The sequence below is a fragment of the Neomonachus schauinslandi genome, chromosome 3 (assembly GCF_002201575.2).
Source record: "Neomonachus schauinslandi chromosome 3, ASM220157v2, whole genome shotgun sequence".
NCBI classification, from domain to species: Eukaryota; Metazoa; Chordata; class Mammalia; order Carnivora; family Phocidae; genus Neomonachus; species Neomonachus schauinslandi.
Window position 1 is genome coordinate 167,256,652 of NC_058405.1, and position 15,486 is coordinate 167,272,137.

General features: G+C 35.9%; 1 protein-coding gene across 1 annotated transcript in view; it reads left to right on the forward strand.

Annotated features, from left to right (window-relative positions):
- The window catches only part of CPS1 (carbamoyl-phosphate synthase 1), a 123,499-nt gene that overhangs the window by 29,217 nt on the left and 78,796 nt on the right, over positions 1-15,486 (forward strand). Inside the window, exons 6-13 of the mRNA XM_021702784.1 lie at positions 2,133-2,225; positions 4,498-4,587; positions 6,442-6,570; positions 7,138-7,244; positions 8,100-8,238; positions 8,874-8,951; positions 10,775-10,873; positions 12,576-12,671. Coding sequence (XP_021558459.1) covers positions 2,133-2,225; positions 4,498-4,587; positions 6,442-6,570; positions 7,138-7,244; positions 8,100-8,238; positions 8,874-8,951; positions 10,775-10,873; positions 12,576-12,671 — 831 coding nt within the window. The remainder of the gene's footprint in view (positions 1-2,132; positions 2,226-4,497; positions 4,588-6,441; positions 6,571-7,137; positions 7,245-8,099; positions 8,239-8,873; positions 8,952-10,774; positions 10,874-12,575; positions 12,672-15,486) is intronic.

Genomic DNA, 15,486 nt, shown 5'->3' on the forward strand with positions numbered 1-15,486 from the left:
TTCCCTCCCTCCCTCTCTGTCTCTCTCTACGAATATATATATACTATATTCTCTATAAGTTAAAAAATATAATAAATATTCTATTTTTTCTCAGTGCTTGAGGAATCCAACAATATGTGAAAGAACAAATCTGACCAATTTCTGTCATTTGGACCTCTGTCATCTTGTTTTACTATTTCTGATGTAATTTTCAAGACTGAGTACTCGATTGGGATGTTTGTTGCTGAATGGACTTGAGATTAATTCACTTGGCAGCAGATTATTGAGTGCCCACTGTGTGTTCCCTATTCCAGCGAGTTGAGGCCTTTCTAAGTCAGCTCACGTGACAGGGTTAGTGAGGCCAGTGGAGAAGGTAACCAGGTGCATAACAATTTTGCCTCAATTGAATACTCATCTGCTGAAAGAGGCAGACCAGGAAGTGTGCAACATTGGTGCTGTTATTTGTTTAGTCTTCTTGAAGGGGTTATCTGTGAAATTAATGAGCTGTATTTCATGGGTGTGTCTAATGAGCCCTGCATAGGTTACCTCAGTTACAGAGTCTTTCTTGAGACTGTACCAATGACCAAGGTGATAAAAGATAAGTTTATCTTTTGCTTGCGTATCTGATTGCTGAACCGTCTGACCTCTCCTTTTAAGATTGTCTCAGCCATCTGCTTGCTTCTTCTGGTTGTAAGTGGAGGGCACTATTATTTTTTTTCCTATACAAAACCTTCTTATCCTAGACCAGAAAGAAACTTTACCTCACTAATGTTAACTAAATTCCCCAAGTGCCACTAAAGTTTTTCATTGAATTATATCACATAAAAAAAGGATGGGGTACCTGGGTGGCTCATTGGGTTGGTTAAGCGTGTTCCTTCGGCTCCTGTCATGATCCCGGGGAATTCCTGCTCAGCAGGAAGTCTGCTTCTCCCTCTCCCTCTGCCCCTCCCCCCCACTCATGCTCTCTCCTTGTTTCTCAAATAAATAAAATCTTTTTTTTTAAAAAAGGAAGAAAAGAAATGATACAATTCCAAAGTGAAATAGACTCTTCAAGAAAATCTGTTGTAGACTCCTTGTTGGAATGTATATTGACATAGGATCTCTGTAAACAGAACAGCTTTTTGAAAATGAGGCATGGCCACACACCCATGACCAGAAGGAAGACAGTGGGAGTTTACACAGTCCTTCCACTCTACTTCTGATTTTATTTCCTCCTCCATAATTTTCCTGAGAATAGATGTTAATGAGAATGACGTGCTGGTACTTTCTACCCTCACTCATTCCCACGTGACTACTTTCCTTGAGGAATACATTTCAGAAGGAAACAAAGGCTTCTTTCTCTTTCCTTCAATGCAGTGATTTCCTTGGAGAAAGGCAAATCAATGACTTTATCTTGACTCCCCACCCACAAAGTCTTGATTACTAAATGTAATATGCTATTTTTGTAAATAGTTAAAGCTAGACTTACTAACAAATAAGTAAATCTCAAGACATAGCTAATAATAAGAAAACATTTGCCACGTTCAGGCTAGCAAGGCTAATTTGTGAAAACTTTACAGAGGTCTAAACATTCTTTAAAGTTCAGGGCCTTAGGGACACCTGGACATTAACAAATCCAAAGCAGTGAACATTTTCAGTGCTACTTCTCAAAGGCTCTGACTTATGTAGCATTTCACAACATTTTGTAAAAGAATTTTACTATCATAATGTAATTAATTCTCCTTCTTTTCAGTTTTCTGCAATTTTTAGATTTCTTATTTCCTTCTCAAAACATTGTTTTGTCCATGTCTCCACTGAACTATCTTTAGGTCATAAGCACTAAGGCAATAGATACCCTAAATGCTCTAATTTGCACCAGCCCGGAACTTGGAAGCCTGAATTCTGATGCCTTTTGAATTTGCTTATTCCAGGTGCCAGTCTCAGCCCTAAAAAAAAAAAAAAAAAAAGGAATTGTCCTTCCCAGGGTGTTTCTCAGAATGTACCGTGCAGATTACTTCATCTTTCCAGGTTAAGATGAGGAACTTCTGCTGATGGTTATAAGTAGTTATAAAGACATTTAGATCTTGGAGCAGCTGTTTAAGTCCCTGTGAATGGATGCTGTCAGCACCTTGACTGTTGCTACCTTTTAACTGTCTAATTTTTTTCTTTGATAGGGTACCATGCTTGGGAAGATTGAATTTGAAGGTCAGTCTGTGGGTTTCATGGATCCAAATAAGCAGAATCTGATCGCTGAGGTTTCAACCAAGGTGAGAGATTTTCCTTCACATTTTGTACTTTTATTTCTTATAATACCAAAATCTTCACATAGGCCGAGATCATCATCCTGAAATACCAGAGTTGAGGGGAAAAAAAGATCTCATAGCTGCTAAAATATATATTACAAATCAGTGTCTTTAAAGTTAGTAACATCTACTTGCTGCAATCCGTCATCAATCAGAATGACTATGGAGAACAATATTTCATGAAGAATTCCAGCTGTGAGAACTTTGGTGCACCAGGGCCTTTCCTTAAGAAAATGTTATTAAAAGTCGGAAAATTGCCTAGTAGCATGTCAGCCTCAGAGAAAACACACGTTGATATTATCTGGTATTCCCATTCCTATGCCTATGCATATGGAAATGAGGAACAGGATGATGGGGCCCTGATGATCAGTACTGACCTTGAATGCTGATGCTGGACACAACATGCGTTCACAGGAGGCTGAAGCATAAGAAATAGGAGTTGTTAAAGACAGTGAATGTTAAATTAGATATGTAATTGCTTATATATTTGGAATTTGATCATGCCATATGCAATATTCCCTTGTTTTTAATTCTAAAATTTGTCCATTCAAATGGCATGGAACTATTTTAAATCCTGTAGTTGTTTCTAGACATTTCCCTGTGAAATGATTCATTTGAGACACAGCATGAAAAAAGGCTATTTTTCCTTTTAGAATTGAGAACTACCTTGGGGGCTTAGTGCAGCATTTTCCACATGTGAGGAACATTGACCTAGAGAAGTTCACCTTAAAAGGAATTCTGTGGTAATAAGGTTAAAAACAGTGCATAATACATTTCCTCTCTTCAAGAGTCATAATGCAAATTCATATATTCACATGTCTGTGAGGTCGTGCTTAAAACTGCTGTTATCCTGTATGGAGAGTATAAAAAGTATTTGTGTAGAAACCAGCAAAAAGGAGCCTGTCTGTATTTTTATCTACGTCAAATCAAGAGAGAGATCACAATAGTGAAAACTGACCCTGTTTCTTAATGCTAGCACAGTTAAATAATTTCATTGTAGCTGTGATAAAATGCATATTTGTATCAGATTATATTTATTCTGTGAGTTTTTTTTGGATATGGTTGATAACTTAATTCATTGTCTTGTAATTGCAATTTGATGTAGCTACAACTAGATGGTAATGTTGCTTTATTTTGTAGGAGAAGCCTAAGGTTAAAAATAAATCTGTACTTTTTCAAATTATCTGATGAGATTATCTGTAGCATTTATGGATCAGCTCAGCAATAATTTCCCCAGATCATGGAAGGAATGGGGCACTTTTTCTCTAGAATAGTTAGCAGGAAAAAAAAATGTGACAAACTTTACATATATATATTTTTCAAGCATAGTCTAAGGATTATGATTTCCCATTCTATAGAGTTTGTGGAGAGTGGAGAGTAGACGTTTCAGTTAAAGTAAAATGCTCTTTCAAATATCCAGGTTGCAACTTTCATCTAAAACCTTTTGGAAACATTGAAATCATCCTAAATTCAGAATATACTAGGTAACTCTTGAAGCTGCAATCAGTGTGGGCACCCAGGCTTCTAGGCTTTCCGTTTCTATTATTTCTCCTTTTATGACTTTGGGGAACTGCTTCTTGGGTAAATGCCTGTGAAAATGGATCTGACTCCAAGCAGTGCTTAAGATGTAGGGAATGATTATGATATGCTCGGGGATCCTTTTATGAAGTCTACCATTTAAATGCAAATGATTGCGAAATAACCTAAAGAGTCCAGTGGTCTACACTAGCTTAGCAGTCCTCTGACTTTCACACTGATTTTACCCATTAGCCCCACTGCAGAAGCCTAATGCACAACAGATCTGCCCCATCCAAACTTTATTGCAAGTTGAGGATAAAGTGGTATTTAAAGCATGATGTATCTATTACCACATCTGTCTAGTGCTGAATCAGGCAATAACACTTGAAAATTCCATTGCCACTGGTTGTTAATGAGGCAAAACATGGGAGAGATTATTGTTAACTATGGAAGCAACCAGTTTCTTAGGGATCATTGTTATTACTGTAATCAACATTTTATCTAAAACAGCAAAGTACTCTTTCCCTCATAAAAAAGATAAAGTTTGTGGCACTCACTGTGCCTTATAAATTGATTGTTAACTGCCAGTCACTCCCTAGTAGTTAGCAATCAATCTGCCACCAAAATAAGTGCAAAGCATCCTCATACGTGTTTATGATATTGGGATGTTGCTCATGGCTGGTACTTCCCTCTCACTCTCTGCTTGTTAAAATGGCAGGATGTCAAGGTGTATGGCAAAGGAAACCCCACGAAAGTGGTAGCCGTAGACTGCGGGATTAAAAACAATGTAATTCGCCTACTAGTAAAGGTAAGTAATTTGTTCCACCTCAAGGGTGAGATTTTGTAATATTGATCTTTAGTGTTAAACTGATTTCCTTTCTCTGTTTCAGAGAAAACTTGTGCATTCCCTTTGGAAAGTCAGGGGATCCGCTCTCTTCTTCTTGTCTTTGATCTACAAAATAACATTTGTATCCCTGTTAAAATTAGAGATGCAGACTATGTTTTAAAAAAATCTTCAGAGGCCACAAACAGAGAAGAATGATGGCTGTTCTTACCACGTATTGACTGACATTCTGAGATATGCCATGTTTACTTTCTTTGGATTTAGAGATGACCAAAAATTTGGAATTAGTTGGAGAACTCCTCCATTGGACTACACTTATTATATGCCAAATGTTTGTAGGGATCATGCCCTGATATAGTACAAACTTTCACATTCCTTTATATAAACCAATTTTAGAATTGGTTTATATAAAGGATTATAAGGATTGGTTTATATAAAAGAATCCTTTTAGAAACCAATTAAGATTAAACCTTAAAAATCCTTCAGGAGAATATCACCATTATTATAGTGTTTTCTTAAATATTATTTTGTTGGGATTTCTCCTCCTCCCAGCTTTCCATCTCTCTCCCTATCTGTGTCTCTCTGTTTCTGCTGACACTGCCTCAGAGGTCACAGATTGTTTCTGTTTCTGTCTCTCTCTCTCTATATATATCTCAAACATGAATGTACACATGCACGCATGCACAGACATTTGCATAACACCAAAATAGTGTGAGGATAGAGGAATTCTTCAATTCACCTTCTCTTTGTTAGAGAATATCAGTGATATCCAAATCGTGATTTCAAATTCTGGTCAATTTATTAACAAAAATTTGCATTTGACTCTTCAGTAGCAGATTCTGTCAATGTCCTGTGTATATCTCTTTCTTATTTTACCATTATAAGGCATTTTGCCCATCCTCCAATTGCAAATGCCTGCACTTCATTGCTTGAGGGCTTTCTTTAGATGGTTGGAGCCTGCTGGTAGGAAGGAAATACCACAGAATTAATGATCCCTGGAACAGCCCCAACCCAAAGACTAGAGAAAGTCAGTGTGTAAATATCTCAACTCCTTTGCCCCATGATTGAGTTATCTTGAGGGTGGATAGTCTACACTGGCTCTCAGAGTTCCCCAGTGGGCTGAAACTCTAGTTGTCCATAGTGCTTGGTAATGCATACTTTATTGGGGTGCCTCACAGTGTTGCTTTCTATTGGTACTTCTTAGAAACCCTGCCAAATAGACTTCTTTCCCTCAAATCCTTGTCTCAGGAAATGCTTCTAGGGAAACCATCAAAGATATCTTCCTATCCACTTCTACATACGAAAGTTCTAATTATCCTATCAGAGTATAGATTCTACAGATAGTATGAGAAAACCCTAGGAAAGACTGATGAAAATTTAGTCAGATTAAAAAAAAACCAAAACTGAAAAAGGTGAGAGGTGGACCAACTTAAATTTTACAGAAAATGGATTTCTCTTTTTTTTGGTCACTCTCTCTACCACAGCTAGTGAAAATAATCTATATTCCTTGTGGCCTGGTCATGAATTCTTTAGGCTCTGAAACCTCCTGAAATACAGGAAAGTGTGTTATCTATTTTTTCAGGATCAAAACTTTAATCGTGTTTTTTTCTCCACTTTTTATTGACCATTGGCTTCGTATACATCACACAAAATACAGTGAGCCACCAAGGAATTTTTCACTCCGCATTATTTGTTTGAATCATGTATTATTTTTCCCTCCCCTTTAGGGAGTGGTTAGTCAAGAGAAGGTCTAGACAAAATTACACTTTGGCAAAGAAAAATGTTATTGACTTGATCATTTTTGCCTTTCTTTTCCAGCGAGGAGCTGAAGTGCATTTAGTTCCCTGGAATCATGATTTCACCAAGATGGAGTATGATGGGCTTTTAATTGCTGGAGGACCTGGGAACCCTGCTCTTGCACAACCACTAATCCAGAATGTCAAAAAGGTGCAGTAAACCTGGGGGTAATGTGCATCTGTGTGTGAGGTGGAGGGAGTCTGTGCAGCTGAAAAGGCTGTAATCTATGTTAGGTATTCAGATATTCTTTAGTGCTTCTATCTGTGACCTCTGAGGCAGTGTCAGCAGATATTATATGGGAGGAATACCAGTGAGGAGAAAGTCCCAGAGGAAAAAAGAACCTTTCTTCAGGCAGAATAACTGGGATTGTGTCCTCTAGTTAAGAGAGCTAGAATCCAATCTCAAAATATATCTTTCTATACAATTGTAAAATGACAATTCGTGTTTCTCACCATGACCTCAGGAGCTGTAACACCTTTGAGTTTCTGAAGAAATATTAAGTTTTGTTTAGTTTGAATATTAAGTACATTTTTTAAAATTCTAATGCTACACGTTTGTCAATCATATTCTTATTTATAGTCTAGCTTTTTATTCATATTCTCTTTACTTTGTGAATTAAGAAAAAAAAGGATGTTTCATTTTTATTCCTTCAGAGGGAGCATCTTTTTTTTTTTTTGAAACGGTACTTCTGGTTAATAAAAATTATCCCTCTTTTAGGTTTTGGAGAGTGATCGCAAGGAGCCATTGTTTGGAATCAGTACAGGAAATTTAATAACAGGGCTGGCTGCTGGTGCCAAAACCTACAAGATGTCCATGCCCAATAGGTAAGACAGTTACGCTTCTGTTTACAGGTCAGACTGGCTCTGAAATACTGTTAATAACTAAACACAAAAGCCTTAGAGAACTTACATGCCATTTTCTTCAGAAAAAACAGGTAAATGTACTATTACATGGTTCACAGTTGTCTGACTACCTGATACCACTTTTATTGCATGTTTGAAAGGAGCCTTCTCTAACAGTAATGTTGCTATAGTTTAAAGTTATTTTCCTTCCCTTGGCATAAATCAAGGTTATTATGCTCCATCAAATGATATTCCAAAGGAAACTGTTCTGGTTTCCAAGCTTGATATCAGGGCACTGATAACATCGTAAGACTCTAGTGAAGAGTAAGACTCTTCAGATCCTCTCCATTTTACTTCCTTACCCGACATGATACCAGTTTATTCAGCGTGGTGCTTTCCCCCATGGCCCACCCTCCTCACAAAATGTAATTCAAAATGATTCAGGACAGAGTAGTCATCTCTTTATCATTTCACAAAAACTCCTCTGGCTTTAAAATTACTTATCTCCCTTAACATAAATCGCTTGTATTTGTCTCTCTGTTAAGCTCATGAGCAACTCTTAACTTTTTGTTATGAGCGCAGGTCTCCCTTTTTACTGATTGTAGAAGTTTAATAGAGCTGGTATTTAACACACAGCGAAGCTTCCTGAATTGATTTTTGTTGCTAAAATTATTGGGATTAACAATTTGTGACTTTTCTCACAGAGTAATTTCCACTAAGCAATTGAAACTTTCACATTTTAATAGGTTTTTCTCATTCACTATTTTACAACGAATGCATTTATATTCTTCTCTTCACTTTTCCTTTTCCCTATTCTTTTTCTCCTTTTCTCTCCAGAGGGCAGAATCAGCCTGTTTTGAATATCACAAACAGACAGGCTTTCATTACTGCTCAGAATCATGGCTATGCCCTGGACAGCACCCTTCCTGCTGGCTGGAAACCACTTTTTGTGAATGTCAATGATCAAACCAACGAGGTAAGTGCTCTCTGTAAACCTGTTCAGTTGGCAATAAGTAATGCAGGGACTTTCATACTCTTGTTATCCAGACACTTTGTTTATGTGGGTTTTTTGGTGTGTGTGTGTGTGTAAGAACTCTTTTTATAGGTTATTTCCCATAGCCCTCTGCTTTTTTAAAAAGTCGTTTCTGTCTTATTCTCTAATCAGTTGGCTCATTGAGATCCACTCTTTGAGTGGTTAATCAGTGACTGTCTTCCTCATTCATTGCTAATGGGTGATTGGTGGAGGTCTGTTTGGGCCTCGTCTGTGTGGGTCTCTGAGACTCACTTGGCTCTGAAGTAGCCTTTAAGAAGACCTTTGGAGAAGTAATTTAGGAGTTGGAGATAAGAAGAGGATTTGAGTTTATTCTGAACAGCCCCTGGGAAGGGGGTGCCCAAAGACTATAGACCAAATCAATTGTTTTCATTGAGGGAACCACATTTGGTTGAGTCCTTGTTGGCCTATTTTTATTATGACTGTTAGCTGTTAGAATGTCCTTAAGTGTTTAACTCAGTTTTTTTAAATTTGAACTTTATTGTGCACTGAATAATACATAGCCCTGGTTGACAGTCATGGTTACAGAAGGAATTTCTTCCTATTTCTTGTTCTTTCAGGGGATTATGCATGAGAGCAAACCCTTCTTCGGTGTACAGTTCCACCCAGAGGTCAGCCCAGGCCCCACAGACACTGAGGTATGTCAGGAAATGAGGCCTATTGTAAACTTAATTTTTCTTTTTAATCAGAAATGTATTTATGTGAAAACTTGAGAAACAAACATCCCCACCCCAGATGATCTTGGGTACAGAACATTTTTCAAGAAGAGTGCTTTGATAACACACGTATATTGCATTAAGATTTCGCCCATGAATATCATGGAGGAAATTTCTGTCTTTTTTAAAATTTAAAGTGGGAAAGCCCCGAAGAAACCTGACGTGATGTTATTTTATTTAAATCGTTATCATTCTAATATATTTAGTTCTGAAATTTACAGTTGTTGTACTATGCAAATGAATTCCCTCTTGCTCTCTTGTTCTCATAACTGAAATGAAATTTTAATCCCCCATCTGTGACTTCACAAAAATCCCTATGGCAACTGGTTGTGTAGCCAGGAAGAGAGAATAAACAGCATCAGGAGAAGGAAGAAGGGCAGGGGTATGCGGGAGGGGAGAGGGCATGCACGCACATATTACATGAGTCAGATGGCTTAAGAAAAGAACCAGAAGGAATGCTTAGTGGAGTTTTGTTTTTAATTCAAATACTTTTATTTTGTGTGTGTGAGCTTTGGTTCAGTGTTCAAGGTCACCTTTTCAAACGAGAGCTTGTGGTGACACAGAAAATTCTGGAAAGTCTGGTGTGACTTCCTCTCCCCCACCCTACGGCCTCTGGTAGTAATACAGACAGCTCCTCCCCGTCAGCAGATACTCTCAGAAAACACACCTAGGTAAAATGAGGAGAATCAGAATTTTCCCTCTGTAAACTCTACTTTCTCATCCCTCAATTGCCTTTTCAGATATATATGTTTTGTTCATTTTTTTTTTTAAGATTTTATTTATTTATTTGACAGAGACACAGCGAGAGAGGGAACACAAGCGGGGGGGAGTGGGAGAGGGAGAAGCAGGCTTCCTGCTGAGCAGGGAGCCCGATGTGGGGCTCGAACCCAGGACCCTGGGATCATGACCTGAGCCAAAGGCAGACGCTTAACGACTGAGCCACCCAGGCGCCCGTTTTGTTCATTTTTAAAATATTTTTGGGAAATGATTCTAAATAGCCCAAATCAGTATGATATTATCAACCCATGATGAAACGCATAAAAAAAATTTGGTTACATACGTCTGTTGCCTAATGCATGCTGAATACTATTTTTTTTTATTTAAAATTTAAATATTTTGCCCATAGTAGTACTTCAGATTAGGAACACTGAAATTAAGACCTGTGATATTGAGTAGCGCTTAATTCTTTTTCTGTCCTGCCAGATAGTTGCAAAATGAGTATCTTTGTTGAAATTTGTCATGTCTAGTGAAACAATAGAAGTAAATTTATTGGTAAAGTTTAAGAATAAGCTTTGGAGATATTTTTAGAGCTGATAGAAATTTTCAAAATCCAGTTATTTCTAACTTTAGGATGTATAAGTAATAGAGCTTTAATTTCTTTTGTATAACTACAGTTTTATTTAGAAGAAACCATTTAGAAGAAAATAACTCATAATTAAGGGGATGAAAGCTTGACATTCTCAGAAGGCATGATCTGAAATGTTCATTGTCTGCTGAAAACTTGCTTTTGATAGGATTTGAAGTGAACAATTAGAAATGTTTATTTGATCTAATTCTTATAGTAGTAAATATTTAGTTTTGCCAATTTTGGCAGAAAAGCAAAAAACAAATATTGCATATGAATACTTATCCTAAAAAATTATTTGTTGCTTATTTGAAGTTCAAATTTAACTGGGCGTGTGTATTTTATCTAGCAACCTTATGAGTTTTCCGGCTTCTAACTAGTTGGTTCTATTTTTTTCTAGTACCTATTTGATTCTTTTTTCTCACTGATAAAGAAAGGGAAAGGTACCACGATTACATCAGTTCTGCCCAAACCAGCACTAGTTGCAAGTCGAGTTGAGGTCAGTATATGTGGGCTTCTTTCTGGTTTATGTATTTTTGATTTTCTCTATCATGATAATATTTTTAAATGAATGATGTTAACTATTTTAATGTCTATAAAAGATGATTGGTAATATTGTAATTACCCATTATTTTAGTATCTAATTATTTGGTCTGTTCTTGCTGGTGTTCATTGGAATTTTCGTGTTTTTGGTTTAAAATCGTATCTTTTCGAGTTTACTTCTTCTAGAAATTTGTAATAAAATAATTTAATAAAGAATAGGCTTTTAGTTTAGAATTTGACACATTCTATTACTTAAACTATAGTCTTATGTATGCTTGAGATACAGTTCAGATTACAGAATCATCATAGATGATAGAACTTTTTTTGTTTCAACTACAAAAATTATTATTCAACATTGTGAATAGAATAATATGATTTTACCTGTGAAGTAGTGCTATAGCACAAACTTGAGTCCTTATTTGTGTAAATGTATAGGTTAACATGATAAGGTTTCTACCCATTTTCTTCATAGTTACTCCATATATATACCTACATCATTATTATATAAAATTTAGAAGAATGTATATATAGTTTCAAGTATATATATATACACACTGACTCTTTTTATAAATAAAGGAAACTGAATTACATGTTTACATGAAATGATAATTTGAGTTGGATGATCTGTTTTAAGGATTTCCAGGGCAGCCTCTTTTCCTGAGATGGAAAGTTTAGAGGTAATCCACCCACTCAATGTGGAATCAAACTGTGGGTTCTTGGTAGCATAAGAAGTCATGTGCTTACTGTGTAGTGTTCTTCTCAGAGCATCACATTCTTCAGACGCTTTTCTTTTGTTAATGGTGAGAAAAAAGATATAATTTGGGATTCAGCAGTGCCTTTGCATGTAGTAGGCATCCAATAAATGTTTGTTGAGGCAAACCAGGTTTCCCAAGTCCTTGTCTTTTGCGGTGACCAGGAATATCTTTCTCCTCTGAAGCGTTTGACACTTTTGGCTAAAAAATAAGCAGAATCATGATCTGCTTGGAATTCTATATACAATTTGTAGAATTTCAGTATATTGCCAAGACATGAACTTTTTCTTATTGTATTTTCTGTAAATATTTCTGGCACAAAATGTAAAGGTGAAAATGTGATTATGAAGGTGCACCCATGTCTCCTTGCCTTCTATGTTTTCATTTGTCTGTTATGGAAGACCCAGAGTCTTGCTTTGTCCAGAAGAAAACCATGGAATGTTCAATGTAATACATTTAAATTTTATTTAAATATATGTAAGAATACATATATATATATATACACACACACATAGGTGCATATATTTACATTTATATTTATGTAGTTATATTTAGATATTTATATATCTTTAAGTAAAATGTAGACCTCATCTCAAAATATTTACTTAAGTGAAAAAAAACTCCCTGAACTTTGGAAATTGCTTTGAAATTAGAGATGTTTACATTGTTAGTCTTTTTCCTGATGAATAGCAGACCTGTACCCCTGAAACAAATAATACATTATGTTAATTAATTGAATTTAAATTTAAAAAAATTGTTAGTCTTTTTCCTAACATATTTTTCGAAACACTGTCCTTTAAATCACCATGTAAACCTAGACAATATAGTTAGACTTCCCCGCTCTTGAAATTGCCTTTTTTCCCCATCTTACTCACCAGAGCAATGTCATTTTCTTATTGCTTACAGGTTTCCAAAGTCCTTATCCTAGGATCGGGAGGTTTGTCCATTGGTCAGGCAGGTGAATTTGATTACTCAGGATCACAAGCTGTAAAAGCCATGAAGGTGAGAGATCTTTGTAAGAATTAATATACTCCTTTAATGAGTCTAATTAGTATTTTATAATTTAGATTTATGACACTACCTCTTTTCAAAGTCACTGTAATTGATTTTATCAACTATTTCTCACACATCTTATATTAAAGAAACTTTGATCACAGGTGAAATTTTTAACTTTCTCAAACTTTTTTGCACACCTGCAAATCAAGAACATAAGAGTGATCTCCAAAATTATCTATGTTACCACCTATTTATACTGAAAACATAAAAAAGCCATGTTTACAGATACTACTCATTTCTTTTGAGGCAGTGAGCATTTAAAATATACTTGTCTTTTGTATGAAAGAGGGAATCTGGGTATCTTTGGTGCTCTAAGATGTTGTAAATGTTCTAGAGGATGCTTCAGGCATTTCTGTGGTTGAAATGGCAAGATCAAGTTGAGGGAGCAAAGACAACAAATGCCTTTTATCCAGCTTTAGAAGTTGTTACCTGTCACTAGGGGACCCCATTTTCCATCTATGACTTGGGTTGGATGACTGACCAGAATGATTTGGCAGATTTTCATGTGGAAATGAGGATTTGATACTCATGTTGGGAAGAACACCCTCCCTGTCCCTTCAAAGCCTCTCAAGATCTCCCCAACCCTTTGTCATAGCAAAGCAAACCTTTAGAAACATTTCACTGTATTTATAAAGTATTTCTATGAAAGAGCTAACTTGGCTTCTCTTTGCTGTCCTTATTTCCTTGGATAGTCCCCATTTTGGTGCTGATCGGCCATCCAGGGGCAATGTGAGCTCTTCTGTGACCCCGCCTCTGGCTTTGCAGTGTAAAGACATTCACCAGAGGCCTGGCTAGGAGGAAGCCACACAGAGTAGGTGGCAGGGGACTAAGACAACAAATACAGAAAAACAGTTGGCCAGAATTTTTTTTTCTTTTGTTGTATTCGTAAGCTATATCCAAAGATTTTCACCTGACAGATGTCTGTTGAAAAAAAAATAGAATGCAGTCCCCAATTACGTTACTCTTCTTCCCATTTGTTTTTACTTTTTAATACTCTTCTCCATACACATGGGTACACACACATATGCACATGTGTTTTTCGTGCACATTTTCAAGGAGCACTTTACTTCATTGTATTATGATTCAATTTCTCTTTATATAATTATAGGATGTCCAGTGGTTTAGATTGGTTAGAACACAATATAAGTGTGTTCAGGGTTTATAAATACATTTAAGTAGCATATGGTTTTCTATCCTATTTGGTAGTTTTATAAAGAATTAATATAGTTTCATAGCTTACATTTTTTTGTGTGCTTTACATCCATTATGTGAAGTTACATATTTTAACTGAAGAATAAGAATTATTAGCGATAATATTGTGATTAACTAGGAAGTTAGTAGAAATGAATCTATGGACTAAATATTTATTTATTTAATTTTTAAAAAGATTTTATTTGTTTATTTGACAGAGAGAGATAGCGAGAGAGAGAGAGAGAGAGAAAGAGAGAGAGCACAGGCAGGGGCAGTGGCAGGCACAGGGAGAGGGAGAAGCAGACTCCCCACTGAGCAGGGAGCGGGATGCAGGGCTTGATCCCAGGACCCTGGGATCATGACCTGAGCCAAAGGCAGACACTTAACCAACTGAGCCACATAGGCACCCCTATGGACTAAATATTTAAAAATAATCAGATGGTGCATGTATTGTAGCCAGAACTATATTAAAAATATATATATATATAAAATGTATAGTTTGAAATAATTTTAAGTTTTAAAATATATGGACATTCATCACAGTCATTTATGGGACCTTTACCTATATAATTTGATTTACAAAAATAGCTGTATTCATTGTATAACACATTCAGGAAAATACTTACAAATATACTTAAGTCTTTTGGTGCTATTCTTTAGTAGTGAGACCTTCTGTAACTTCTATTGATGGTGTATTCTCAGTTTGGACTTAATTATTTAAATTCCAAGCTATATTTTAAATGCATTTGTTTATCTGTATGTGTTTGTTCAAAAATTTCTTAGTAATACTTTTTAAAAACCAATTTCTTAAAATCTTGAGAGATGACTCATACTGAGGAAAGGGCATAGAACTTGAACCATAAGACTTGGATTAGAGTCTTAATTTTGCCATTTGATCAGCTAGAAGATCTTTGGCAAGTCATTTAACCTTATTGAATGTCAATTTTTTCATCTGTGAGGTAGGAATATCTCTTGTAGTCTTGGTATAAAAATCAAATAAATTGATAAAAGAGTACATTATAAGTTTTAAGGGACTATTTGCATTTAAAGTAATATGAAATATTTAATATTTTATTCAGATCCTCCCCCAAGGACATATAGGGCTTTCAAGGATGATTTCTATACTCTCATCTGAATTTTTGTTGATGTTTTAGAAGAGTTCAAAATTGACGTGGTAATAGGTAAAATAATAAGAGCCATATGGCCATATTTTATAATAATTATTTTGCTGTATCGCCCTCATCCTAGTTTATAAAGCTATTATCCTTCATAGCCTACATGAAGAATTATTTTTGAGGTCTCTCCAGATGTCAGAAATAAGATAGAGCTATGAATACCTTTATACATACACAGACACACAGATATTTTTATTTTATTTTTTTGCCATATGGTCATTTTCTTTTACTATAGTACGTATCAAGAGTTGTATGATGCTCTTTGTTAAAGCAATATTACAGGCATGAAAATCTAAAAAGATGGAATCCAGCAGAAGGCTCTCAGTGCTTCCAGCAAGGGAACACATCATCTTGCATTTTAAATGCGCACTCCGTGTTGGTCTCTGACAAGCATT